This window comes from Heloderma suspectum, chromosome 14, assembly GCF_057233095.1.
Source record: "Heloderma suspectum isolate Gila_16-S chromosome 14, 16-S_ref, whole genome shotgun sequence".
NCBI classification, from domain to species: domain Eukaryota; kingdom Metazoa; phylum Chordata; class Lepidosauria; order Squamata; family Helodermatidae; genus Heloderma; species Heloderma suspectum.
In genome coordinates, this window is record NC_139471.1 from 4,225,006 (window position 1) to 4,251,123 (window position 26,118).

At 48.9% G+C, this 26,118-nt stretch overlaps 2 protein-coding genes across 5 annotated transcripts in view; both read left to right on the forward strand.

Annotated features, from left to right (window-relative positions):
• Nucleotides 1-9,911, forward strand: part of ZER1 (zyg-11 related cell cycle regulator) — a 34,857-nt gene extending 24,946 nt beyond the window's left edge. The window contains exons 12-16 of the mRNA XM_084821260.1: nt 84-199; nt 1,166-1,354; nt 2,513-2,610; nt 3,674-3,776; nt 5,588-9,911. Coding sequence (XP_084677386.1) covers nt 84-199; nt 1,166-1,354; nt 2,513-2,610; nt 3,674-3,776; nt 5,588-5,645 — 564 coding nt within the window. The 3' untranslated portion in view covers nt 5,646-9,911. The remainder of the gene's footprint in view (nt 1-83; nt 200-1,165; nt 1,355-2,512; nt 2,611-3,673; nt 3,777-5,587) is intronic.
• On the forward strand, nt 6,926-25,874 carry ZDHHC12 (zDHHC palmitoyltransferase 12). 4 transcript variants are annotated; one of them, XR_014785937.1, is made up of 6 exons: nt 16,052-16,215; nt 18,472-18,608; nt 20,590-20,676; nt 22,030-22,196; nt 24,512-25,307; nt 25,373-25,452. XR_014785937.1 is itself a non-coding variant. In XM_084821263.1 (5 exons), exons 1-5 carry the CDS (start codon nt 6,984-6,986, stop codon nt 24,822-24,824), a joined length of 708 nt encoding a protein of 235 aa, XP_084677389.1. In that variant the 5' UTR covers nt 6,926-6,983; the 3' UTR covers nt 24,825-25,864. The 4 variants fall into 4 exon arrangements, 3 of the variants coding, with proteins under 3 accessions (XP_084677389.1, XP_084677387.1, XP_084677388.1); XM_084821263.1 differs by lacking the exon at nt 16,052-16,215 and adding an exon at nt 6,926-6,987 and having other exon boundaries at nt 24,512-25,864; XM_084821261.1 differs by having other exon boundaries at nt 24,512-25,874.
• The last annotated feature ends 244 nt before the right edge of the window (nt 25,875-26,118 follow it).

Here is a 26,118-nt window from a genome sequence, read left to right on the forward strand (position 1 = left end):
ATTGCCTCAGGCTGGGCGTTTGGATGCAATGACTACTCTGGATTCCGCTCTGATTCCATTACTCTCGCTGTTTTTTACTTCAGGAATTTCCTAACAAGCAGGAGCTGCACCGCAACATGCTGGGCCTTCTGGGAAACGTAGCAGAGGTGCAAGAGCTCCGCCCACAACTTATGACTTCCCAGTTCATCAGTGTATTCAGGTGCGTCCCTCGTCCGGCATTAAGGCTCAAAAGGTGGCTGCTGCTGCTGCCTCTGGCACTTAAAATGTTGTTCTGCATGATTGCTGTGTGAGCCAGGCCCTGCAGCCAGAAATTACTTTGTGGGTGGAGTCCTAACAGTGTACTGGAGAGTATTCCTTGCAGAATCATCTAATACAGGGGTGGGAAGCTGGTAGGTCTCGGAGAACCCTAGGTGATTTGCAGTAGATCAGCAAGGGTTTCTGACTCCCAATTATTTACTAATACAAAGCAACAGAAGGACACCCTCCTGCTGAGCACCCTAAATTATACTTCTGAGCTGAAGGGAACTTGAAGTAACCAGAGCTTTGCAGTAAATGAACAGGCTTAGGGCTTGGCAAATGTTACCAAGTCAAAAACAGACTAATAAACAGACTAAGCAGTCAGAAATATAAAACAGCAGAGCAGATCAGGCCAGGCTTCTATCGGAATGAAACCACAACTACTACAGAACATAATGAAAGTGCTAGTTGTTTGATACAGACACACATGCACATATTAGGCTAAAAAGAATAGCCACCTGGCTGTTAGGCAACATACCCTCACACACACACACACACACACACACACACGTTTCTTTGATACATCCAGAGCTGTCAGTTAACTCTGCACCCTGAGTCACCTGTGTTATTGTGCCCACTAACTGCTTTAAAACTCTGAAGACAAAAGTAATCCTTAGCTTGACCCTGAAAATACCTGCCTATTTTAGCTTAAAGGTCTTACTTAAGAGAGGCATTTCAATATTTTTGAATGGGGAGAAAAGCTGAACGAACGCTGGGAAACCACCAGAGGACCGGAGGTCGGACGAAAGGGGGTGGGGCATGGGGAAGGGGGAAGGGGGCGGGGCCATCTGGGAAACCCCAAGGGGCTGGTTTGGCCACAGGTCTGAGGTCCTAGAAGTTTCCAATATTTGGGCACGTTCCATGACAGCAACCTGTTGGACAGCGAAGCAGACGGGATTGAAGTGTCGTACAACGCCTGTGGGGTTCTCTCCCACATCATGTTCGATGGGCCAGAGGCCTGGATGATCTGTGAGCCGCACAGAGAGGAAGTTGTGGACAGGATGTGGGCAGCTATTCAGCGCTGGGACGTCAATTCCAGGAGAAACATCAATTACAGGTGGCGAGAGACTGTATTGTGGGCGTGAAAGGGGAACGGCCTTTAGTTGTTCTGGGATACGACTCCCTAACAGGAATCTGCCCTTTTTTCTTTCTTTTTTTTAACCATAGGCTGTGATCGCTTATTGCTGCTTTTAAACCAGAGGCAGTCTGACTTCAGTTTTGTTTGTTTCACTGCGGTTGTTCTTTTATTAGAAGGCTTGTGATTGGCTGGTCACTTCCAAGTCGAAGATGCATTTTGGGGATCTCTTAGGGCAGAACAACACTGTGTCGAGTGATCCGGCATTTGCACCCTTGCTTAAGAACCATAGGAAGTGCTCCACTGAATCTGACCAGCATCCTTGATAGGAGTCCCAGCCACCAGCAAGCTGAAGATCAGGGATGGGCTGCTTCTAGCCCTTCAGATGTTTTGGCCTACAACTCCCATCACCCCTAGCTGGTTAGCCAGTGGTGAGGGATGATGGGAGTTGTAGGTTGGAGGGCCACCAGTTGCTCCCCCTGCTGCAGGTCACAGGTGTTAAACCTCTTTCAGCCAGAGGGCCGGATTCCATTTTGGAGAAGCTCTCAGGGGCCGCATTCCAGTGATGGGTGGGGTCAGAGGCAAAAGGGCCGGAGCCAAAAATACCAGCCTGTTTGAGCTGAAAGCTCTTCCTGCCAGTAACTCAGCCTTAGGAGGGGCATTTCAACCTTTTGGAGTGGAGGAAAAACTGCACAAAAGCCAGGAAACCACCAGTCAGTGGTTGGGGGGAAGGGGGTGGGGGCTGTTGAAGAGGGTGGGGCTGTCTGGGAAACCCAGGAGGGCTGTTTTGGCCTGAGATTCTGCACCCCTGCTACATGGGGTAGACGCACCCACTAAAAAAAAAAAGTCTGATCCCCTTTAAAAGCCATCTGTGCCCATGGCTATCATCACTATATCTAGTAATGATGAACACCAAATGACATGATGACAACGATCTTTGTAGGAATACGTTTAGCCTCTTTGTGGGATAAATGTGATCTCTGAAAGCAGGTGTTTTGACTGTTACTGGATTCAGGAACATAGGCATGTTTTCCCCTCAACAAGCTTCAAATGTTTGGTTTCCATCCCCCCATTTCCCCACCCCCATTTCCTCCCCCACCCCCGCCTGCCCTGATCCCCCTTTTTTTGTCGTGTGCACAGGTCCTTTGAGCCAATCCTTAGACTCATTCCTCAAGGTATCTCCCCAGTCAGCCAGCACTGGGCTTCTTGGGCGCTGTACAACCTCGTCTCTGTCTACCGTAAGTCCTTCAACGGTGGCAGCTGGTATTAGATCAGAGGCATTCAGAGCACGCCTGTATGGAAATAATACCTCAGGGGGTGGGGTGGGGGTGTTAATACGTCATCTTAATGTTTTACTCTTAATAGACGCGCATCTCACCTTTCCAGTCTTTTTTTTCAGGGCCACTTAGCATTCGCGTAAAGTAATGTAAAAATGCAAAAAAGAAGGAGCGTACAATTAAAAAACAATGCTTTAAACACTTGGGGAAATGGCTGTGGATCCAAACTTAGGGATTGTTCAGATGATCAGTGGAGGAAACAACGCAGCGTCGGTGGTTTCCCCTGCCTCCCACACACGCTGGTCGTGCGACCGGGATGACCCTAGCTACCCGCATTGCGGGTTGCCATGTGCAAACTCAGCACGCGAGGCGGGCATAGTGCATTTACACCCACCCTACAAACCATACTGCCATGGGTTGTAGGCTGGGTGAAAATGCAGGATGCTCGAACCGCATGCCGGGTTCGGATGACATGGTAATCTCAGGCGCGCGACTGGCACGCGTGAAGGAAACAACCAAGGCTGCGTTTCCCCCCCGCTGATTGTCCGAACCCGGACTTAAAGTAGATTAATTGAAATCAATGGGACTTAAGTTAGCTCTAATTACTACTTAAGTCTGGATCCAACTGTGTGTGTGTGTGTGTGTGTGTGTGTGTGTGTAAAAATAAGTACATAAGTTTGCTTGCAGGTTTCACTATCAACATAAGGGCTGCATTTTTAGGCTGCCTTTAAGGGATATCTATCTATCTATCTATCTATCTATCTATCTATCTATCTATCTATCTATCTATCTAATCTATATATACACACACACACATACTGTTTAGTGGGGAAAGGACATATCTCTTCCCTCCATCTTCTTTTTCACTCCTCTCTTCTCATCTCCCTGGTTCTCCAGGAACCAAGTCAGACCCAACGTTAGCCCCTTTTTGAGAGCACAACAAGGTCTCTTTTATTGTTTTTATAACGTAGTGGTGTTGGGCAGCAAAGGAATATCCAACCACCTGTGTTCCTCCCATTTACAGCGGACAAATACTGCCCCCTGCTGATCAAAGAAGGTGGGCTCCTTCTCCTGAGGGACATGATTAAAATGGCGTCGGCACGACCAGAGACGAAGGAAATGGGACGGTAGGTTCTCATGGGAACAAGCGCATCTCCCAGTGATGTAGGGGCATGACCCCATTTTGCCAACACAATATTCCATCTGTGGGCAGTCTCTGGCCCGTATAGGCTTGGCTTCACTCTTCAGGCCCCACCTACTCTCCTCCCCAGGCTCCGCCCCCAGGCTGGTGGTTACTGGGGGCCTTGCAAGGAGGCAGGGAACGTAATCCCCATGTTATCTCCGATCTGTGGTAGGAGATAACGGAGATTTCCCTGTACGCCGCTCCCCTCCCAATGGAGCTCCTGACAGGGTGGGCAAGCAAAGCCTGGCCGCTTCACCTGCCCAGTGGGAGAAAGCGAGGGGCAGGCAAAGCGGCTTTGCTGAGTGAGGGCCTTCTCCAGTTGGAGCAGACGAAATGGTTGCCAGCGGATGTGCCAGGAAAATCATCCTCCAGGCGAGGACCAAGTGGCATCAGGGGCGTAGCCACGGACCTTTGATGTCATTCGGCCTGTGGCGGGCAGGGTGGGTGGGTCATAAAACAGTCCTGCTCTGTTCAGGGGGTTGGGCTCAATGGTCTCATGGGCCCCTTCCAACCCCACTTTTCCACTATTCTGTGATTCTATTCCATGCAAAAACCCGACAACTAACCTGCCAAAGTCACTTTCCCAAACCTGTTGGATGCCTGCTTGCAGTGAGGTTATTTCCCACCGCTACCGTTGTTAAGGACTCTTTGGCTCTCTGTTGCTCCGCACCGTGTGTTTTGTGATCTTTGCGCTGCCTTGGCTGAGACTACAAATCCCATCTGCCTGGCGCTGGGGCCTCCGCCGATGTAAATCTAGGGATTACAGTGGAGCACTTTCTGTCCAGGGGATGGAGTGCAGCAGCGGTGATTTAGGCTAAGCTGTTTTGTGATGGACGTTTTGATGGAATAGGGCTGTGGTCCTCCTCCGAACGAGGCCTTCCTTTCTCCCTTGCATGCTTGGAACACCTTTATGCCGCCATCTCTTGCTCGCTCCCTTCAGATCCTTCCTCAAAACCTCCTTTCTTCCGTTCAGCCTTTGGAATAACCCCTAATCCAGAGGTGTCGAACCTCTTTCAGCCTGTGGGCCTGTTCCATTTCAGAGAAGCTCTCGGGGGCCGCATTCCAGTGTTGGGCGGGGCTAAAGGGAAAGGGTGTGTGGCCAAAATACCCTCAGTTTTTAGCTTTAAGCTCCTGCTGCTAGTAACCCTGCCTTATGGAGGGGCATTTCTTTGCACTGCAGCTGGCTTTTATCGTGGTCACTGCTGCTCCTGTTTTGAACATCTGCTTTTTATATTACGTTTTCCTACGTGATGGAATCGTACAGTTTCCAGCTTTGTCTTGTAAAACCGCCCAGAGAGCGTCGCCTCATGGGTGGGCTAGAAATGCAATAAATAAATAAATAAATAAAATGTCGACCTTTTAGAATTCAGGGGAAAAACTGCAAATGCCAGAACCCACCCAATGATTGGTGGTCAGAGGAAAGGGGATGAGGCCAAGGGAGGGGTGAGGGTGTCCTCCTTGGAAAACCCAGAGGGCTGGATTGGGACCCAGGCGGGCTACGTTTTGGTCCCCAAAACCAATTCCTGGGCTCAGACATCTTTAATGCTAAGTGTATCTCCTTTGGAGCAGTCCCTGGTTGGTGGAGCTCAGGGTTCAGGTAAAAAAAACAAAGTAGATCGCACAACCCTGAGTTCTCCTCCCACCCCGGGTCAAAATCTATAGCCAGCCATACAATGGGTGCGCGCGCGTGTGTGTTCCTCATTGCAAGCTGCCTTCTTTGCTATTTCCTAAGCTCTTCCTCGATTCTCTTTCTAGGAAAGTCATAGAACACTGCAATAACTTTATGGACGAGAACATGGACACGTCTAGATAGAGGCGAACGTGGCATCCCTGCCTGGCTCTGTATCCAGCATCTCTCCAGTTCACTGTACATAGGTTGGACTTTCTCACCAGCTTAGCTGTTGGAAGGAGCCTTTATGAATATTTGTGTGTGTGGGTGAGCGTGCGGGTGCGTGTACGTCTAAAAAAAAAAAAGACCCCCAGCAGACAGAGGAAAAACAAAATTGCACCTGAAGAAAAGTTGCTGGAGGGGGACCATTTTGCACAACAAAAAATGCTTTCCTTTAAATTGTGGATTTCCCTCCCCCCGACTTTTTTTTGTTTAAAAAAGTACAAATTGGAGTTTGTGTGCATGGTATGATTTCTGTATAAAAAAAGAAAAGGAAAGAAACAACAGAGGCATCATGTATCTGTCAGACTTTTATAGAGAACAGGAAAAGCCTCAAATGGACGTCAGAGCGACAATCTAGCCTGAAGATGGATAGAATAATCCCACCCCCACCCCTGTTTCTTTTCAATTCTAGATTTCTGTGCTCCCATTTGTGTTGCATGAGGTCTTGTGACTCCATCAAAAAGAGCGGCTGGCTTCAGATGGGTGCATTTGGGTCCCCTTAGCAGAGTTAAACAGGGTGATAGCGAGACTGGTGGTCCAGAGGCAGACAAGGACAGGTTGGCTCTGCCTCATCAGCAAATTGCCCTGATCCAGATCAAGAACAGCATGTACAGTAGTGGGATGCGGTGTTAAACCTTCCCACCCAGCCACATTTTTTCTTTAAATATCTGCCACCACCAATGGAGGTGTTTTCAGCGCCAATGGAGGGTTTTTTGGTGCCAGTGGAGGGTTTGGGGGGGGGCAATGGAGAGTTTTTTGAGGGTGCCAATGGAGCGTGGGGGTTGGCCCCAGTGGTGAGGGTTCTTTGGCACCAGTAGAGAATTTGGGGGGGCAACTGAGGGTTTTTGGGGGTGCCAATGGAGGCTTTTGTTGGAGCCAGTGGAGGTTATTTTCTTTCTGAAACCACTGCATTGGGTGGCGGGAGGGGAATATAACAAAAAAAGTGCTAAGTGGGCAGATTTAAACCCCCACCCACATGCAGTGGTCCAGATCAGGGGCCTGTGCGCTTACACAAAAGTCAAAAAGTTGTGATTGCCTACACACTAGGCATTTAACGTAGCATGTAGTTAACCCTTCTGGTACCTTTGTATTCCTGACTCCTTCTGAGCGGTAGCAGCAGCCCTTTCTCAACATCCCTTCTCAACATCCAGTGAGTGTCACTGAAGCACAGCAGGGAGCAAGCAGTCTCCGCATCCATGAGAAGAAGGGGCAGAGAGTCCCTCCTGCCAGAATCACTGTTTTGAGGCCCCCCGATACCTTATGGGTGAGAGGTTTAAGTTTTTTTTCAAAATAAAAATGATGTTGATAACTCGGTTAGTATAACACTAAGGCAGACTTCTGCAACCTGGTCCTCTCCAGATGTTTTGGGCTTCAACTCCCAGCAGGGCCTATAGTCAGGCATGCTGGGAGTTGTAGTCCGAACCATCTGGAGAGGACCAGGTTGAAGAAGCCTCTGGCTGTACAGCAAAGCAACGTTTGGGTGCAAACGGCCATTTTTTAATGCCAGAAAGCGAGCTGGAATTTCTCTGTTAGCACTACAGTTCAGCCCTCTGCAACCTGGCGGCACATCTGCGGGGGCCCCCCAGGTTGGGAAAAGCTGCGCTAAAGCAGTATCTCTCCATATTGCATGCGACAGTTTGAATGCATTATGTTAGGAGAAGGAACTGCCTTTTCTGGGGTTTGCTTTCTGTGTTTTAAGCTACAAAAGGTCAGGTCCCTTTTATTTTCATATTAACCGTGAATAGCTGTTGTGTGTAAGCCAGTACCTTAGAGATCTGTCGCGCTCCGGCGTGACCGAGCAGTTGAACCCCAGCCGTTGTAGGGTGTAGACTGGGGTGTTCGAGGTTGTTAGGGGAGGAGCACAACCCACTCTGCTAAAAACAAAAAACAAAACCTGGGTTCACCAGGGACTAAGGAGGCAGGTTAAACCCCACACCGGCAGTCCACACCATTAGTTCCTCCATTGACTTCTAGGTGGGGGCAGGAAGCTGCCATTCACTCCTGTGGGAAAAATAAAGCATTCCACTTGGGAACCCAGTTGCAGTTGGTGCAGTATCTTTCTGTCGTGCACACTGGGCAATTTGACCTCTGCTAAGGAGGGACCCCACAGGGAGGGAGGAGGCAATGTGTCTCTGTGTCTGGAGAGACATATTTCCCTCCCCGCCAGAGTGCCTGCACTCTAAAATCTGTCTTTCCACCCCTACACCCACCCCACCCTAGTGGTTCCCCTTTTGCTAGTATTTGAATGGTGGCTTGATCCTGCCTTTGCCTCTCAAGTAAGTAAAGGCAATGAATAGAAGTTAAGGAAAAAGAAAAAAGAAAAACCTCCCATATTCACGCACATCCTCTGTTTCGACACCACATCAGGCCTGGAGACAGTGGCCCATAAGAACCCCAGAAGTGCCGTGCTAGATCCAACCAAAGGCCTGCCTAGTCGTTCTGTTTTGCATGATGGCCAGGCACATGTCCTGAATGGGAAGCCCACAAGTAGGCCATGAGCGCAACAGCACCCTCCCGCTTGAATCCCCCAGTGTACTGCTTCTGATCTCAGGGGTAGCATATAGCTATTGAAAGCCTTACCCTCCACAAAGCTGTCTAATCCCCTTTTAATAGGGAGCTGCAGTGCCCCAAAGCGGGGGCATCAGAAGCTGCTTTCTCCAGAGTCAGACCGTTGGTCCATCTAGCCCAGTATTGTCGGCATCCCTAGGAATTATGGGCTGGGAAGGAGGAGGATGGAACACGACAGGAACCTAGGCAGGGTGGGAAGGAGAATTTCTGGGATGAAGTCAGGAGATTGGACGCTAAAATTGCAATGTTTAGCTGGTTGATTTGTGGGTTAAAATCTTTTGATCAACTGGACACCCTCCTCCACCCCATTATCATGGCAGCCATTTAAAAAGAAAAAAAGGTTAATTATTTTAATACGCGACTATACAAAAAGCGTGGGCAGCAGGCACAGCCTTAGAAGAGAACACTCCACGGAGGAGCGCTTCCTTTGAGATGTGCCCGCTGCAACCTGCACACACATCAGGTTGGATCCAGATTTGGTCATCCATTGGGAGCGGACCTGTTGAAATCTACTCCGAGTCATGGCTGTTTTGAGTCCTGTTGATTTCAGTGGGTCTGCTCTAAGGATGTCTAAATCTGCATCCAACCCATCTCCCCCCCACGCCTTTTGATAATATTCCTTTATTCCTATTACAATTTGATTGTGTGATAATCGACTAAAACCCGTACAATTCATCTCCAGAGATTTCTGAAATTGGGACAGCACCAGATGACCTGATGCAATTCTGTATTTTGCGGCCGCCCGCCAAGCAGAGGGCCGGAGCTGAGAAGGGCTGCCACTCAGTGGTGGAGCCCCCGCTTTGCATGCAGAAAGTCTCCGGCTCGATCCCTGGCAGCCTCTCCAAGTGCGGCTGGAAAAGCTCCTGCCTGAAACCCTGGAGAGCCGCTGCTGCCAGTCAGTGTGGATAGTACTGGCCTAGATGGACCAGGGTCTGACTCAGGAGAAGACAGACGTTCCTAGCTGATTCACCCCTCAGTTCAGAACCATGAGAACTAGAATCTTACCATATTTGTATAGCTCAGTGGTTAGAGCCCCTGCTTTGCGTGAAGAAGCTCTCAGGTTCAATCCCCAGTGCAACTAAGGCTTCTCCTGAGTCAGAACCTTGGCCTGTCTAGACCAGTATTGTTGACACCGACCAGCTCTCAGGATTTCAGGCAGGATTCTTTCCTAGCCCAACCTGGAGACACCAGGGATTGAACCTGGGACCTTGGGCATGCAAAGTGGGGGCACTGCCACTGAGCTATGGCCCCCTCTACACGAATCCCCTAAATCAATTATAAGTTCAAAGACAGATCCAGGCGTTTCTCTACTGTCGTGCATTAGCTCTGGCTTGATGTATTGCTAGAACGGATGATGTTTGAATGCTTGGGAGGTTGGAGAGGAATGTTTATAAGGATGTCCCTGGGATGTCGAACTTATTTGGAAAGGCACTGGGGTGGTTATTGTTGCTGTCTCCCACCACAGCCGGTCTAACTCCATGCAGTTATTAATTGTAGACTGTGTTTGGATCTCAGGAGAGCTGTGCCTTCTTGTCGTCTTCCTTTTTCTTTACTTTTTTAACTGTTCTTCAGCGTATCTTTTGTGTCCGTTGTGAATGTATATAAATTGGAAGATTTGACAAAGGTTGAGGTTCTTTGGCATCTTTCACTTTGCTGTTCCCCCAGAGTTTGTGTCTGATCTAAGAGGATGCCGGGTTTCCTGCCTGCCTTGATACTGGCAGAAACTCAGAGCCAGGGGCCAAATTTGGCTCTCCAGGAGTCCCTTCCCCTGGCCCCATCCCCTTTCCCCCGACTGCAAGTCACTGGGTAGTTTCTTGCCTTTGCAGGTTTTCCCCCATTCTAAAAGTTTGAAGTGCCTCTCCTAAGGCTGAGTGACTGGCAGGAAGAGACACTTTAAGCTGGTGTTTTTGGCCCCTCCCCTTTGCCTTCAGCCCCACCCACCACTGGAATGCAGCCCCCGGGAGCTTCTCCGGAATGGAATGTGGCCCATGGGTTCTGCAGCCCTGGTGTAACGTTACCCACCAGTAACATCATAATGGTAGAATTTGATGTGCAGGATCTCATCATGGCAGTCTCCCTAGCCACGCCCCTAAGGAGAACCCCCAAGATGATCTGGATCAAAAAGTTGATCAGCAAACCAGTTCTCGCCATTTTCATCTCCACCAGGAGCAGGTCTTTTGCAAAGCAAATGGGTCTTCATTGCCCCTTCAAGTCTGAGCCACCCCAAAACACTTTCCATTGCAACCGCGGACATTATATTGTTGCTGGGAAAATTCATTTCCTTCCAGCTAAGCTCAGAGGAACAGGGACGTCTGAGCGGGGTGGCAGCTGACGTCGGCGTCCCTGCTTATAAAAAAGTGCTGGCACTGTGTTCTTGCCAACTGTGGCTCCTCTGTATCACCTCTGTCCATTCACTCTCCGTAATTCTCCCTTCCCGTCCATTTCAGTTGCAAATTTAGGCATCAGTGTACATCCTAATTTCTTTCCACCCCAAATATATCTTGAGTGCATCTGAGAAATGGGTTGGAACCATTCCAGGTGTTGACGTGGATGTGGCTGGTGAAGTCACCTGGGCCTCAAAGCTTTGTCTATGGGGCGGTATAGAAATGTAATAAACGAATAAATCCCACTGACTTTACATTTGGGCTTTAAATGTGGGCGGTATCGGCCCACCTGTTTGGTCAGGAACAGAATGAAACAAACACAGTGTGTGAAGTTCAGTTCATTTATTACATTTCCATACCGCCCCATAGCCGAAGCTCTCTGGCCAGTTTACAAAGGTTAAAAACCATTAAAATACATTATATATAGTAGAAAAACTTGTTTACATACAAATATAGAAACAGACAGCACACACACATCTAAACAATTTTTAAACAATAAGAAAAATCCAGGACCTGATTAAAACCACATTATACGTTGTTCAGTGTTCATTTGCCCAGCGGCTGCTAGTTCCATCATAGACTGCTGAAATTCTGGCCAATGTAGAAGTTTCCATTTCTTCTCCAGTTCACGTGTTACTAGAAATACGGAGGCCTGGTGGGGAGGAGACAGGGGAAAAAAGGGGGGGGAGAGAAACTAGAAAAAAACTTACAGCCAGGAATGGCACCCCAAATCTAGCGGTTGAGGACACTGCCTCGTCTTTACCTTATGTTTAGCCCCCCCCCCCCCCAATCTTCTCTTGTTTTTCAAAGTTGGTTTGGTGGTTCCTCAGACCAGTAAAATAGATACCCAACTCCTTGCCACCAGCGGGTTGGATCCAGGAGGACACTGGTTCATGAAAGTGGACTTCCTTGGCCCCTCCTTCCCAGGGTAGTCCCTCCAACCCCCCTGAAAATGCTACACAGAGAGTCAGGGGATCCTGGTGAATGGGTTGATCTCCAGTGTGTGTATGGGGGGAGCGGAGAATCACCAGGCAGAGGGACCTTCCATAACCAGAGCCCTTTCTCCTGCGGAAGGCATATCCTGGCTCCAGCTGTGTGAGTGCAGAAAAGGAAAGAAGTTAACTTTGATGCGTTCTGATTGTATTTCACCTTATTTTTTTGATGATCGTGATTTTAAGCTACTTTATTTTCTTTTGGATTATTGTTGTCCTCATGTGAAGGCAACATCCTTGTTTAAGCTAAGGAGGTCTACTTCTGGTGAGTGCCTAGGTGGGTGACCATCTGGAAAACCCAGGATGAGTTCCATCCTGGAAGGAAGGCGGAGTAGAGATGTAATAAATAAATACTAGATGTTCATAGGCTCTCTCTTGGCCAGAGGTCCTCTCAGTTGCTCTTCTCAGATACACAGCTCATGGCTTAAGAGTGGCCGAGGTGGTGGTATGACCCAGCAGGGTCAGATGGAGAAATACCTCTTCTGGAAGAGACCAGCCTGCTACATTACCAATTCGGTTTTGATTCCAAATAATTATTCGCCTGGGAGAGCTTGGCTGCGTTTGCACGTACACTAAGCCATGAATTGTGCTAACACGGTTTGCTGCCATAGCCATGTTTTGTCTCATAGACAAGTAAACATGGCAAGCTTGTTTTCCCTATTTCTGGTTTGTTTCTCCCCACCCATTTTGCCAGTCTTCACAACAGTTTTATTTTCAGGCTGCTTCCTCTGTTTCAGGGTAGATGGTGGCTCAAACAAGCCAGGGATAAGCCGCGGTTCAGGGTTCAGACATCATGACAAGCCATGGTTAAACAGCTGAATTGTGTATGCCAAAAACAAACTATGATTTCTATTTGTGGTTTGTAACTGATTAACAAACCATGGTTTGTTTGCAGGGATGTGTTCAGGCACAACAAGACAGCATTCAACAAACCACACCATAGCTTAGTGTTGTCTGTGAACCAGGCCCTTAACTTTATTTTCTTTCTTCCAGTAATAACAACCCTAAAGCAGATGATATGGCTTGAAATGGATCAGAAGTGTGTATTTCCAAATTAAAAGAAAAATAACACTTGCTTCCCCTGGTGATCTGTTAAGGGTAGGTCTGGTTTACATACTCAAGTCATACCAGAATGGAGAAAGAGGTGACTTAGCTGTCAGTTCCTTGCAGTTTTAACTGAATTTTCCATTTTGAACAGCCTCTTCTTGCACCTGGTGTTTGTGATGAGATTTTTAATTTGGACAATTACTAACTATTCCGTTTGCTGTCATACATTGTCAATAAATGAGGAAGCTAATTTTGCTCAGCCTGATCATGATGGTATGTGTGTGTGTGTGTGATTTATTTTTGAGGAAATTGATCATCCAACCTTTACAGTGCAGAAGGAGGCTTCCAAGAAGAACAAAACGGTTAAAAACCATTCCTCATCAATGTTATGGCACAATAGATACAGCCAGTTAAACTTATTAATAATAATAACAGTAAAAAAGGCAGAGATGGCAGAAAACCTGGGCTTTTGGCTGGTACAAGCCTGATTAACAGGGGTCCCCAACATTTTTAGGCTGGTGGGAGCATCTGGAGTTTTGAGAGTGTTATGGGTGCTCTCAAAAAATGGCTGCCATGAGGGTGGGGCTTGCCCATTCATTAAATGGCTGCCAGAGTGGGCACGGCCAGTCACAAAACACTCATTTCCCAGCAGGCCAACTGAGACTAAAAAAAAAAAAAAAGTCACTCACCCAAAAACAGACGTCCAAGGCAGAGGTGGGATCTGAACTCTGAAACACAAAACCAGCCAGAGAGCTTTGGCTATTGGGCAGTATAGAAATGTAAATAATAATAATAATTTTTTTAAAACCACTCTTTGGAGCTCAAATCAAGATGGCGTTGGAGGTCAGCACTTTGCTTTGCAGCCTCCCAGTTTTAAAACAATGTTTTAATTCAAAACATATTAAGAAATAAAATAAAAATCAGGAGGGGCAGGGAACCCTGTGGGGGCCAAGAGGGGTGTCTATGTTGTGGACCACAGGAACCATGTTGGATACCATGAAATCCTCATTCCCACAGTACAAACCTAGAGCTCAGGAGAAGATGATGAGAAACCCTGAGAAATGGCTGGAATGTGTTGCAGCCAGAGCACAAAATGGCGCCCAACTTTCCTCACCAGGATAGCAGCAGTCACCAACCAACAACATCCATTCATCAGTCTCTCTGGGCACAGAAGTTGCCTGTTTGGCAAAGGACCACATCATCCTAATGTATTACTGTGATGTGGTTTCTCGTGGTGCCACCAGAGTGCTGCTGCTTTACGGAGTACAAGGCACTACAAGGCAACAGCTCTGTCCCCAAGGAACTTGCAAACTAAAATGTGAGACCGTGAAGCAACAGAGGAAAGAAAGGGGAGCTGAGGCAGGGGTCAACATGGAAGCCATATCCAACTGAAGCTACAGTAACACAAGCATGGCTTCCAAATCCTGGGAAGTGCTAGTTTCCCTCCACTCAGCACTGGTTAGGCCTCATCTGGAGTCCTGTGTCCAGTTCTGGGCACCACCCTTTAAGAAGGATGCAGACAAGCTGGAGAGGGTTCAGAGGAGGGCAACAAAGATGATCAGGGGACTGGAAACAAAGCCCTATGAAGAGAGACTGAAAGAACTGGGCATGTTTAGCCTTGAGAAGAGAAGACTGAGGGGAGATAGGATAGTGCTCTTCGAGTACTTGAAAGGTTGTCACAGAGAGGAAGGCCAGGATCTCTTCTCAATCATCCCAGAGTGCAGGACACGGAAGAATGGGCTTGAGTTACAGGAAGCCAGATTCCGGCTGAACATCAGGAAAAACTTCCCGACTGTTAGAGCAGTATGACAGTGGAACCAATTGCCTGGGGAGGTGGTGGGCTCTCCCACACTGGAGGCCTTCAAGACGAGGCTGGACAGCCAGTTGTCAGGGATGCTCTGACTTGGATTCCTGCACTGAACGGGGTTGGACTGGATGGTCTTATAGGCCCCTTCCAACTCTACTATTCTGTGATTCTATGAAACACTGTCATGGGCTTAGGGTTGTGGCAGGCTGATAGAAGTGATAGGGGGTTCAGCCAAAGGGCTTCATAGAAAAGATGAGTTTTAATTTGAGGGATTTGAAGGACGCAAGAGAAGGGCTATCATGTCAGTGTTCTGGGAGGCAGTTCCAAGCATAACACATCACATCTGTATAGGGATTTAGAGCAAAACGTTTCAAACTCGCAAGTCTGTGTTATGATCCACCATGGACTTGCTGAAACCCACCTGGTGAGCCTGTGGCAGGGGCCCATTTGCTGCTCAGTCTTCTGTCTATACCCGATCTCATTTTTTACCACATGCACGACGCCCATATTAAAGATTCCATGCCCACGCGTCTTCATAGATGGGAAATGAGGTTAAAAAATGGCAAGGGAGAGCCAGTGTGGTGTAGTGGTCAGAATGCTGGGCTGGGACTCCGAAGATTTTTGTCCCCAGTTGGCAACTTTGAGCCTGTCACTGACTCTCAGTATAACCTTCCTCACAGGGCTGTTGTGAGAATAAATGGAGAGGAGAGGATCATGGGAGTTGTCGGACCTTTTTCTGTCTAAATATGCGTAGGGTTGCGCCCTTACATGTGATTGACATGGAAAAGAGAACAGCATTAACAGCACCTGATGGAAGATGCATTTCTGTCAATTGCGGCGCAATCCCATGCATGTTGAGACAGACAGAAAGAAGTCCTACAATTCCCAGCATGCCCCAGCCAGCATGTGTGGCTGGGGCATGCTGGGAGTTGCAGGATTTTTTTTTCTGTCTCAACATGCACAGGGCTGCACCTTTACATATCAAAGACATGGAAGAGAGAACAGCAGTAACAGCACTGTCACTTGATGGGGAAAATTGCAATGGATTGAACAAGATGCATTTTAGTCAGTCAGGGCTCAATTCCATGCATGTTCACACCCACAAGGAACGCCCGCCGCACAGTTCCCAGCAGAAAAATGTTTAGGCAGAAAAAAGTGGTCAGACTTTTTTCTGCCTCAACATGCACAGGATGGCACCCTTACACATCAAAGACGCAGAAAAGAGAACAGCGGGGCTGTTTTGAGTATTTATTCTTCTGGCATTTACAAGGCCAGGATAATACAATCCTTAGGGCGCAATCCTATGCATGGTGAGACAGAAAAGGTCCTTCAACTCCCTGGCTGGCTGGGCATGCTGGGAGCGGGAGGACACTGTTTTTTCTGTCTCATCATGCACGGGGTTATGTCCTTAGGGCGCATCATTACGCACGTTTAAGACGGAGAACGGGAAAGTCCTACAACTCCCAGCATGCCCAGCTGGGCGCGCCCCCTGCTCGCCGTGGCTATCCAACCGCCTCCCCAGGAGTGGGCGGGGCTCCAGCAGTTCCGCACTTGGCAACTCAGTAGCGGGCCGGGTGTCCGGTGCTCCGGGCGGAGGATGCGAGCGGGGGCAGCCGGCGGCGCCTGGCTGGTGCGGGCAGCTCAGATGGGTCTCAGCGGGGGCATCACCCTGGGGCTTTTCCTGCACCCCACAGGTGAGGCACCCCCCAAAAGCCCCCTTCCTCAACCGCGCGCCCTCCCCCTGCATTGGACTCCAACTCCCATGAGCCCCAGCCAGCATGGCCCATGGTGAGAGATGATGGGAGTTGTAGTCCAGGAAGATCTGGAGGGCGCCAGCTTGGGGAAGGCTGCACCAGAGAGAGAGAGAGAGAGATCAATGGTCCAGAGCTGGACCAGGGAGTCCCCGGTTTGAATCGCCACCCTGCCATGAAGTTCATCCAGCCAAACTGAGCCAGTCATTCTCGTTTAGATGGCCACTTATGCATGGCGAAGGAAGGGAGATGCCCGGCCACCCGACTTTCTCTCTCTCTCTCTCTCTCTCTCTCACACACGCACACAAAATCTACCAAGCCTACCTCACAGGGTTGTCGTGAGGGTAAAATGGGGGAGAACAGATGAAAACTACTTGACCAGCACCAAAAGACCAGAGAGACAAGGAGCCACCACAGAGAAGACACTCTCTCTCTCTCTGTGGCACTGGGTTTGTGGTCATTTTGGAAGTGCAGATGCTCATCATGACAGGCCCCACAGCCACATCCCCAAAGAGGGCCCCAAAACTCAGGCAGCTGTGTTGATACAGATCAGCACCACCCCCAATCTGTCATGCAATGGACTGAAGGTCTTACTGCTCTTGCTGCTTTTGAACGTGTCTCCTACAGCTGCCAATTCCATTTGGTTGTTTCTTTAGATAGAGGGTTAAATCCTTCTTTTCCCCTCTTTTTCTTTTTATCTTTAGGGTGTTGTAAATAATTATTGTGCCTGGATATGTTTTATGATACATTCTTTTGTGTTTTTTCCCCTTTTTTCTCTCTTTTGTCGTCCCCCCCCGCCGCGGTTGTTTCTGTTTGTTTGTTACTCTTGTATTTGCAAATTAAAAACTGGAAAACAAATTCTTTAGAAAATGAATTCAAATTAGATTTATTGATTGATTTGATTTCTAGGTTACTTTTCTCTTTTAAAAGGATTCGAGGGGCCTGATAACAAGATTCACACATAGAAAATTTTAAAAGGCTCAAAACGATTTCCACTAAAATAACACAAGCCCATAAAGGCTCCTTGTCCCTCAAATGTTGCCCCCAGCAGCCATTCCAGGAGGCTGTACTGAGGGAGACGAGACCATTTCATCAGCCCTGCTGACTCCCCCCCCCTTCCCTCCCCATCTTTATTTCCTTGTGTGTTGTGGCTCTTGTTTTTGCTTTTTTAGATTGTAAGCCCGCGGGGGCAGGGACTGCCTTGTTTTACCAATCATATGTAAGCCGTTCCAGGAGCTCTTTTGGCTGAGGAGCGGGACAAAAATCCTCTAAATGAATTATTTATTTTGTTTCATCTCTATACTGGGCAATAGCCAAAGCTATCTAGGCGGTTGACAAAAATTAAACCCCCAAAGCGCAGCGTAAAGCAATATAAAATATGAAAGGTTAAAGCCACAAAATAACAGTGCAACCAGAATTAAACCTAGCAGCAATGCAGAGGTTTAAAATACAGGCTTGAAACACCAGAGCTGAAAGAGTAGGAAGCTGAAATGCTAAAATACTGGGAGAATAAAAAGGTCTTCACTTGGCGCTGGAAGGAGTACAATGTAGGTGCCAGGCAAACCTCTCTAGGGAGCTCATTCCACAGCCAGGGGGGCCACAGCAGGAAAGGCCCTTCTCCTGGTAGCCACCTGCCTCACTTCCTTTGGCAGGGGCTCACAGAGAAGGACGCCTGAAGATGATCTTAGGATCCAGGCAGGCACATATGAATAAACAAACAACGAAAACATCAGTGACAACCAAATGCTCTGACTGATGCATTAAACAGCCCATCACATACCAACAACATACCATCAACATACCTCGCCTGGGACGAGGGGAAAGCCTTCACCTGGTGTCGAAATGATGGCCGTGTTGGCACCAGGCAGGCCTTGCTGGGATGAGCCCTCTCGGCACCAAATTAGCCCTGCGGTTTTGACTAGGCGCAGCCAAGAAGGCGAGGTTCTCCTGTGTTTCCATTAGGCCTAGCCGATCCAGAGCATTCATACAGCCAGCCAGTCCCAGGGGCCGATATCGCACATCCTGGACCGTGGCATTTCTACAAGGCCTGGCCAATCCAGACGCCTCCCGCCACTCGCCAGGCACAGGGATTCGAGCTGCACGTCATTGCTCTGAGTGCGCACGCTGGCGTGCCGGAGGCTGTGCTACGGCTGTACATCAGGACAGTTGCCCAGATCCGTTTGTCTCCCTTTTCTTCAGATCTGCAGAGGCAGGTCGAGCGGAGGGAACTGCTGCGGCCCTTGTGGTTCGTCTCCTTGGTCCTCTGCTCCGTCTTGCTCTACTTTGTGGTCTCTCTCATGGATCCGGGCTACGTGGAGCATGATGAGGATGAGGAGGTAAGTGTGGCCACTTGGGGTGAAGGCGGGCGCAACGCTTTTCGGCCTGGGGGCGCATTTGGGAATTGGAGAACCTGCCGCGGGCCCCACCCCAAAATGCCCATGAGTGGATCACCGCTTGGGCATCCACCTGTCGCATCAGTGGATCTTGGGCTGCGTCTTATTTATTTATATTTATTTATACCCTGCCTTTTTCCCAGTACTGGGACACAAGGCGGCTTACAAAAACTAAAGCATATACAATTAAAACATAAGAAAATATACAAAAGTTAAAATATAAATTAAACAAGACAATTAAAATTATATTAAAACATTAAAACAGCATTTTAAAACAGCATTTTAGCAGCTTACCCCTAGGTTCCAACGATGTCCCAAGGCCTGCTGGAACAAGAATGTTTTAGCCTGCCTCCGGAAACACATCAAGGAGGGAGCCATCCTAGCCGCCCTGGGAAGGGTGTCCCACAGCCGTGGGGCAGCCACCGAGAAGGCCTTCTCCCGGGTTCCCACCACACGTGCCAATGACAGCGGTGGGACTGAGAGGAGGGCCTCCCCAGAAGATCTCAGGACACGGGCAGGTTCATAAGGGAGGATACGGTCTTATTCAGCAAAAACCTCTGCTTCGTGTCGGTTGGACACCCCAATGTCTCTTTAATTGTGTAATTTGGCTAATTGCTGGCGGTACAACGCAGCTAATGCGGCCTTTGAACATATGTTTTGGCAGTGTCCAGGAGTTGCGTCTTTTGGGGAGGAGGTTCTTACACAGATAAATTTTGAACTGGAACAGTCTTTGATATTCACTGATGTCACACTCTTTCAAATGATTGACCTGCTTCTTGGAAATGAATGAATGGTCAGAGTACACGGATTCTCCTTTTGACAGCTGAAAGACTGATTTCACAACACTGGAATGATAAACCCTCACCTCCTCTAATGCAATGCGTGGAGGACTTCACAACGCTTTCAGTATTTGAACGGGCGGCATATAGACGCCACCTTCAAATGGATACTCATTTGGATATTTGGTCCGCTTTTGTTGAAGCCGATGTACAATTGCCAGAAAGTTGTATGCAGTTCATGCGCATTCATTGCTATGGATATATGCAGATCCATGTATGTATATTTTTTAAAATGGGAATTTTTAAAAAAAGTTTTGCGGGTGCCTGCAAATGCCACATTGGGAACCCTTCCCAGGCACCATCCTGTGGTTGCTGCATTGGTGATCCCTGCTTTAGGGTTGCTTTTTAATTGCTTTTAATTAATAAAATACAAACGATAGAAAATATTATCTTGAAAGGCTTTGTGTGTGTGTGTGTGTGTGTGTGTGTACACATGCACACACACAAGGAACATAGGAAGCTCCCTTCCACCGAGTCACCAGGCCCTGGGTCCATCTAGCCCAGTATTGTCAACACTGGCTGGCAGCTGTGGCTCTCCAGGGGTTCAGGCAGGAGTTTTTCCAGCCCTCCCTGGAGATGCTGCCAGGGATTGAACCGGGGACCTTCTACATACAAAGCAGGGGCTCTACCACTGAGCTACAGTCCCTCCACATGTGGGTGTATTTATTTATTTGAAGTGCCTTTTTTATCCTGCTCCACAGCCAAAAGGGCTCCTGGAGAAATGGTAAAACGAGGCAGCCCCTACCTGCAATCCAAAAGGAGATGACATACAAGGAAAACAGGGATGAGGGGGGAAGAGGATTTTTTTTTTTTTTTAAGTGGAATGGCCTGGCTTCCCCCATCTCACGCCGCCTGGGGGATGTTGGGAGTTGTAGTCCAACGCATGTCTGGAGGGCACCAGCTTGTGGTAGGCTGATTAAGACTCTTTGGAGTGCCGACTGGAGCGCCATTTCCTTGGTAGAAAGGCGGGGTACAAATCAAACCAGATACACATTAGAGTCTTAAATGCTTCAAAGCCGTGTTTACATCCCTCTCCCTCTCTCTGTGCCTTTTTCCGCAACTGGCTATTTTGTCGTTGCTGGTAGGAATCGGTGAGTGGAGAGCAGAAAGCCATGATATCGCAGCAAGGTTCAGCCCTTCGGCTCCGGCGCTGTGGCTACTGCATGCTGAAGGTACGCCATTGGGGGAGGGGACGGACGGACGGACCTGGTTCTCCTTGAAGGAAAAAAAAACCTCTGGGGCTTAGGGAAGACTGTGTGGATATGGGTAGACACATATCTGCATGCCATTCCCCGGCATTCCACGTAGGGCCACCTCCTTCTGCCATGACCCGTGAAAGGGAGCGGAAGCGACTTCCCCGCAGATAATTGCATCACTTTCCGTTTGAGGACCAAATATGGCCCACCCGCCCACCGCCGAGAGCTTCCCTGAAACTATTTGGCCCTGAGGTTGAAGGACCTCAACACCCCGGCTTTACCAAGAACACTAAAACTACTCCGATTTAGATTTCTCACTCGCCTGTCGCTTGGAGCTGAACGTTCGGAGCTCGAGTTCTGAGAACCCAGGTCAGTGCTTCCCTGTGGCCGATGGTGGCAAAGGAGGGGAGTCGAGGCAATTTTTGCAGGGGAGAAGGTGGGCAGGTGTTTAACCCCTTATTATTACACTATTACTTTTAATGATTGCATTTATATCTTGCCTTTCTTCCTCTTGCAAGGAATTCATGGTGGCTTACATGGCCCTCCTCCTCTCCAGTTGAACCTCCCACCAACCCTGTGAGGTAGGGTAGGCTGAGAGTCAGGGACTGGGCCAAAGTCACCCAGGGAGCTTCATGGCTCATGGAGGGACTTGAACCTGGGTCTCCCCAGTCCAGTGCTCTAACCACTGCACCATACTGGCTCTCCTTCCCCTGACATTCCAGTTACCCTGCAACCTTCTCCCGCCCGCCCGCCGGCCTGCCTGCCCCATATGATGTTTTCTGGAAATCCCAGCTATGGGAAAAGTGACTGGCAGGGTATTGATCTGCAGAGGAAGGTGGCCACTGAGCCTCCCCTGCAAATTGTCCTCTATCCTGTTCAATTTTGGCCAGAGATACGCAATTTAAAATATTTATCCTTGTTTGCAAAGTCTTCAACTTGGCTTACACAATCCCCAGTGATTCCAAAATCCCTGCCAGCCTGCTTTTTGTAACATCTCGCCTGATGAAAAGATCTGGAGATCTCAAAAGCTTGCACATTTTGGGGTGATCTTTTGGTCGGGCTAATAAAGGTGATACTCGAATATGGATTTGGGGATTTTTCTTATGGCCAACACAATTGCCCATTTGGGGGTGGGGGGGTTGAGCCCTGTATAAAACAGTTTACAATGCAACCGCTTCCAGAGGGGGACTTGTGCTCAGTCCATTGCAGAAAAAAGAAAAGTCCTACAAGCCCTACAACTCTTAGCCTGCTGATTTGGGGATGGCGTTCCCATAACCCCTCTGTGAAATGGAACCATGTGACGCGACACTTCTGCTCTGCTTCTTATAGCAACCGATGCGGGCAAAACACTGCCAGGCGTGTCAGCACTGCGTCCATCGCTACGACCACCATTGCCCCTGGATTGAGAACTGTGTCGGGGAGAGGAATCACGCACTCTTCCTTGTCTATTTGGCCGTTCAGCTTGTGGTTCTGTTGTGGGCCGTGGCGGTGGCTTGGTAAGTGGCGGATAATCAGGTGTCTTCCACTGCCTTTTTGGGCAGGTGTGCACATTTGGGCTTTTCAGGGAGTGTCGTGGCCGCTCTCACAAAATGGCTGCCATGGTGGCAGCCTGCCCATTCACAATATGGACCTGTTTCCCAGAAGGCAGTCTGGTGAGATGAAAAGAAATCATAAGAAATACAATAAAATAAAAACCAGGCGGGGCAAGGTGGTGTCTGTGGGCAAATTGGTGCTTAGGGGCATCCTAGAAAGTAATGGTGGGGCATCCCCAGACATTTTGCACTGGGGTGCACACACCCCACAGCCAAGAGCAAAAGCAAATTAAGCCATAATCGGTGATGTTAGGCTCTCTTGAGCCCCTCACAGCCCTGCTCAAGACAGCTAATGTGTTGTGATGGAAAGAGAAAGCCTTTTCAGTGGTGGCCCACTGGAACTCCTTGTCAAGAGAGGCCATGGAAGTTCCATCTCTGTTGTCTTTCCACTGGCAGCCAAAGACATTTTTATCCAGAGAGGCTTTTGGCATCTAAACCTGATTTTCCTGCTGGGGTAGATTTTAATCTGGGGGCTGCATTTACTTCTTTCTTCTTTATGTGTTTTTATTGAATGTTCCACCATGTCCACTTTTTTTTTTGCTTTGTTTTATTTATTTTTCCTTTGTTTTATTTTTGTTTTATTGTTTTATTTTTGTTTTATTGTTTTATTTTTGCTTTGTTTTATTGTTAGCAGCCTTGAGCACATTGGTTTTTTTAAGCGGATGTGGCGGGGTATGTTTTGCAAATTTCCAGACTATCATCGCAACACAGGAGTTCCCAGGGAGTGATAGAAGGTCCTACATACAAATATATTTGTTTATTTTACAGTTAATATGAATCACTTCCAGTAAGATAAATTTCTAAGCAAGGTACAAAACAACACAGTACAAGATTGTAATGAAATACTGTAAATTATTGCTGTATACAGAAGACAAGATACTTTTTCCAATAAGCGTTCCCAGGAAAATAATGTTTTCAGTAAGCACCAAAAAACCAGAAGAGTTGTCTTATTTGCAATGGTAGGGAATGCACCTGTTTGGTGTTCATTTAAATATTCCCCCTCGGAAGACCACGAAATATAAATGATGCTATGATAGTTATATATTTCAAATATTCACAGTGCTTCATATTTTAAAATTGAGGCTGGTGGCTCCAATTTCAGTGGACTAGTAATTCTATTCTGGATTTAGTCAGAACCAGCCAGAACTCTAAAGGAGCTATCCAAGGAGCTGAACCCTATCCCCAAAATGGGTTCAGCATCTTGGATAGCTCCTTTAGAGTTCTGGCTGGTTCTGACTGAAACCCAGAATGGAATCACAGGCCCACCGAAATCGGAGCCATGCACCTCTACTGACATATTGTCTTCAGCACAACGGTCCTGTAAGGCTGTGATCCCCACCTTGCAAAGAGAGGTGGCAGGGAACTTGATTAAGGCCACTTACCGAGTTTGTGGCAGAGGAGAGTTCTGAACTGGGGACTTCCCTGGCTCAAGATCAGTCTCTTAGCTCCCCGCCCCCCTGCCCCACCTGCAATATGGGAGATATTAACCACACTTTGCAGAAGGGGTAGCCAAACCCTTTTAGCCCAGGGGCCGAATTGAGTTTTGAGCCTGTCTCTGACTCTCAGTGTGACCTACCTCACGGGGCTGTTGTGAGAGTAAATGGAGAGGAGAGGATCATGGGAGTTGTCGGACCTTTTTCTGTCTAAATATGCGTAGGGTTGCACCCTTACATGTGATTGACATGGAAAAGAGAACGGCATTAACAGCACCTGATGGAAGGAACTGTAATTGATTTAATAAGATGCATTTCAGTCAATTGCAGCACAATCCCATGCATGTTGAGGCAGACAGAAAGAAGTCCTACAATTCCCAGCATGCCCCAGCCAGCATTCCGGCAGTGGGCGGGGCTGAAGGGCGAGGCCAAATCCAAAAGGGGTGGGGCCAAAAATGTAGAAAACTGTAGCATGCTGCCGCGTCAAGCTCACAGCCAGGAACTAAGCCTTAGGGGAGGCGTTCCAGCCTTTTAGAACGGGGGGCGGGGAGACTGCACAAATCCGGGAAATGATTGGTGGTTGAGGGAAAGGGCTGGAGCCCAGGGAAGGGGGCGTGGCCCTCTGGGGAACCTCAGGGGGCCGGTCCCCCCCCCCACGGTCCTTGTAAGGATGGCAAAAGGAGAAGGCACGTGGAGCATTTTGGGGGCTTGCAAGGGCTCCGCAGCGGTCTGGGGCGGTACTCCGGGAGCGGTTCGCAAGGCCCCTTCTTCCGCCCCTCTTCACAGGTCCGGCCTTGAGTTCGGGCGGTTCTCCTGGGCGTGGCTGCGGCAGCACGTCCTCCTGCTCCCGGCCTTCCTCGTGACGGTCGTCGGCACCGTGGTGGCCTCCCTGCTGCTGGCCTCGCACCTGTACCTGGCCTCCTGCAACACCACCACCTGGGAGTTCATGTCCCGCCACCGCATCTCCTACCTGAGGCACTGCGAGGCAGAGAACCCTTTCGACCAAGGGGTCTTCCTCAACCTCTGGAGGTTCTTCTGCGCCTGCCGCCTCGTGGCCTGGGAGAAGCTGTACCCCCGGGAGGACGGCAGCGTCGTGTGACCGCCCAGCTGGCAGCAGCAGCCGAGCAAAGGGCCAACAGAGGGCCGGGTCGCACCAATCGCTGCCGTTCATGCCGATGAGCTCCCGCGTCAGGAAACGGAGCTGTGCGTTTGCGCTGGCTGCCGGAGAACGGCCCTCTTCACTGCCTGACCTTGTACAAAGGGGCCACAATCCTGCTATGAAGCAACCTCGTGGGGAATGTTGACACTGGGTGGTGGCCCCTAGCAGCCTCTCAGGTTGGCACCCAAAATGCTTTCCAGCGTGCCGGACAGCTAAGTTGGAGAGAAACAGAAAGGAGGGTCTTGTTGTTTCAGGGCGAGAAGTCTCCAGCAACAGGCTGCTGGACCGCTGACTTCGACAGCTGCATGTCCTAACGCCTCATCGGCTCTGGGGAGCGGGCATAGCTCTTCCAACTTTTCATGTCGTGCCTTAAACCTTTAATAAAGATTGTTCTACTAAAACAGCCCAACTGGTGCGCCCCCTGCCGAGGCAGGACTACAACTCCCGCAACCCCCAGCCAACGTGGCTGGGGATTGTGGGAGTTGTAGTCCTGCCTCAGCGGGGGGCAGCTGCCAGGTTGGGGCAGTTGGTATTAAAATGTTAGCCTCTGAACTGGCGTTAGCTTTTCAAGATCCTTGTACAACTGTCATTTCAATTAAGAGTTTTGGACTAAGCATCTGCAATTAACGTAAACGGGGCCTTCTGGATGTTGTCGGACTGCACTTCCCATCAGCATAGGCAGTGATGAGGGATGATAGGAGGTGACGTCCAAGAACATCTGTGATCAGAGATAACAAGGGGGTTCCCTCAGGGGAGCAGGAGTTGCGCAGGGGGGGAGTGGTGTTCTCAGATCCCTCTGGGGAGCTCCTGTAAGCGCTGGATCAGTGCACGGTCAACCCCCTGCTTGCTCTGCAAAATGCTCAAGAGAACAGTGGTAATTATTATTTTTACCACCTGTTCACCCTGGAAAGCAGCTCCGCGCTCTGGATTCATATTCAAAACAGTTTAATTTTAAATATTAAATCACAGCGGGTGGCTTGAAAACAGCACATCAAACCTTGTGCTCCTCTAAAGACGTATGCGTTTCTCTTTTCAAGGCCCAGGGGATGGGGATTCTCCAGCTGTTCTATTCTCTCTCTCCCTTCTTCCACACACTTTTTGCAATGTTCACCCCTTTGCCAGTATTTTATACAAGACAAAGAAATTCAGTGGGGAAAAAAAGCAGAATCCATGCATCTTTTACAGCAGCCCTATCGTGACATCTCTGGAGACAAAACAGAGGGGAACACATTTG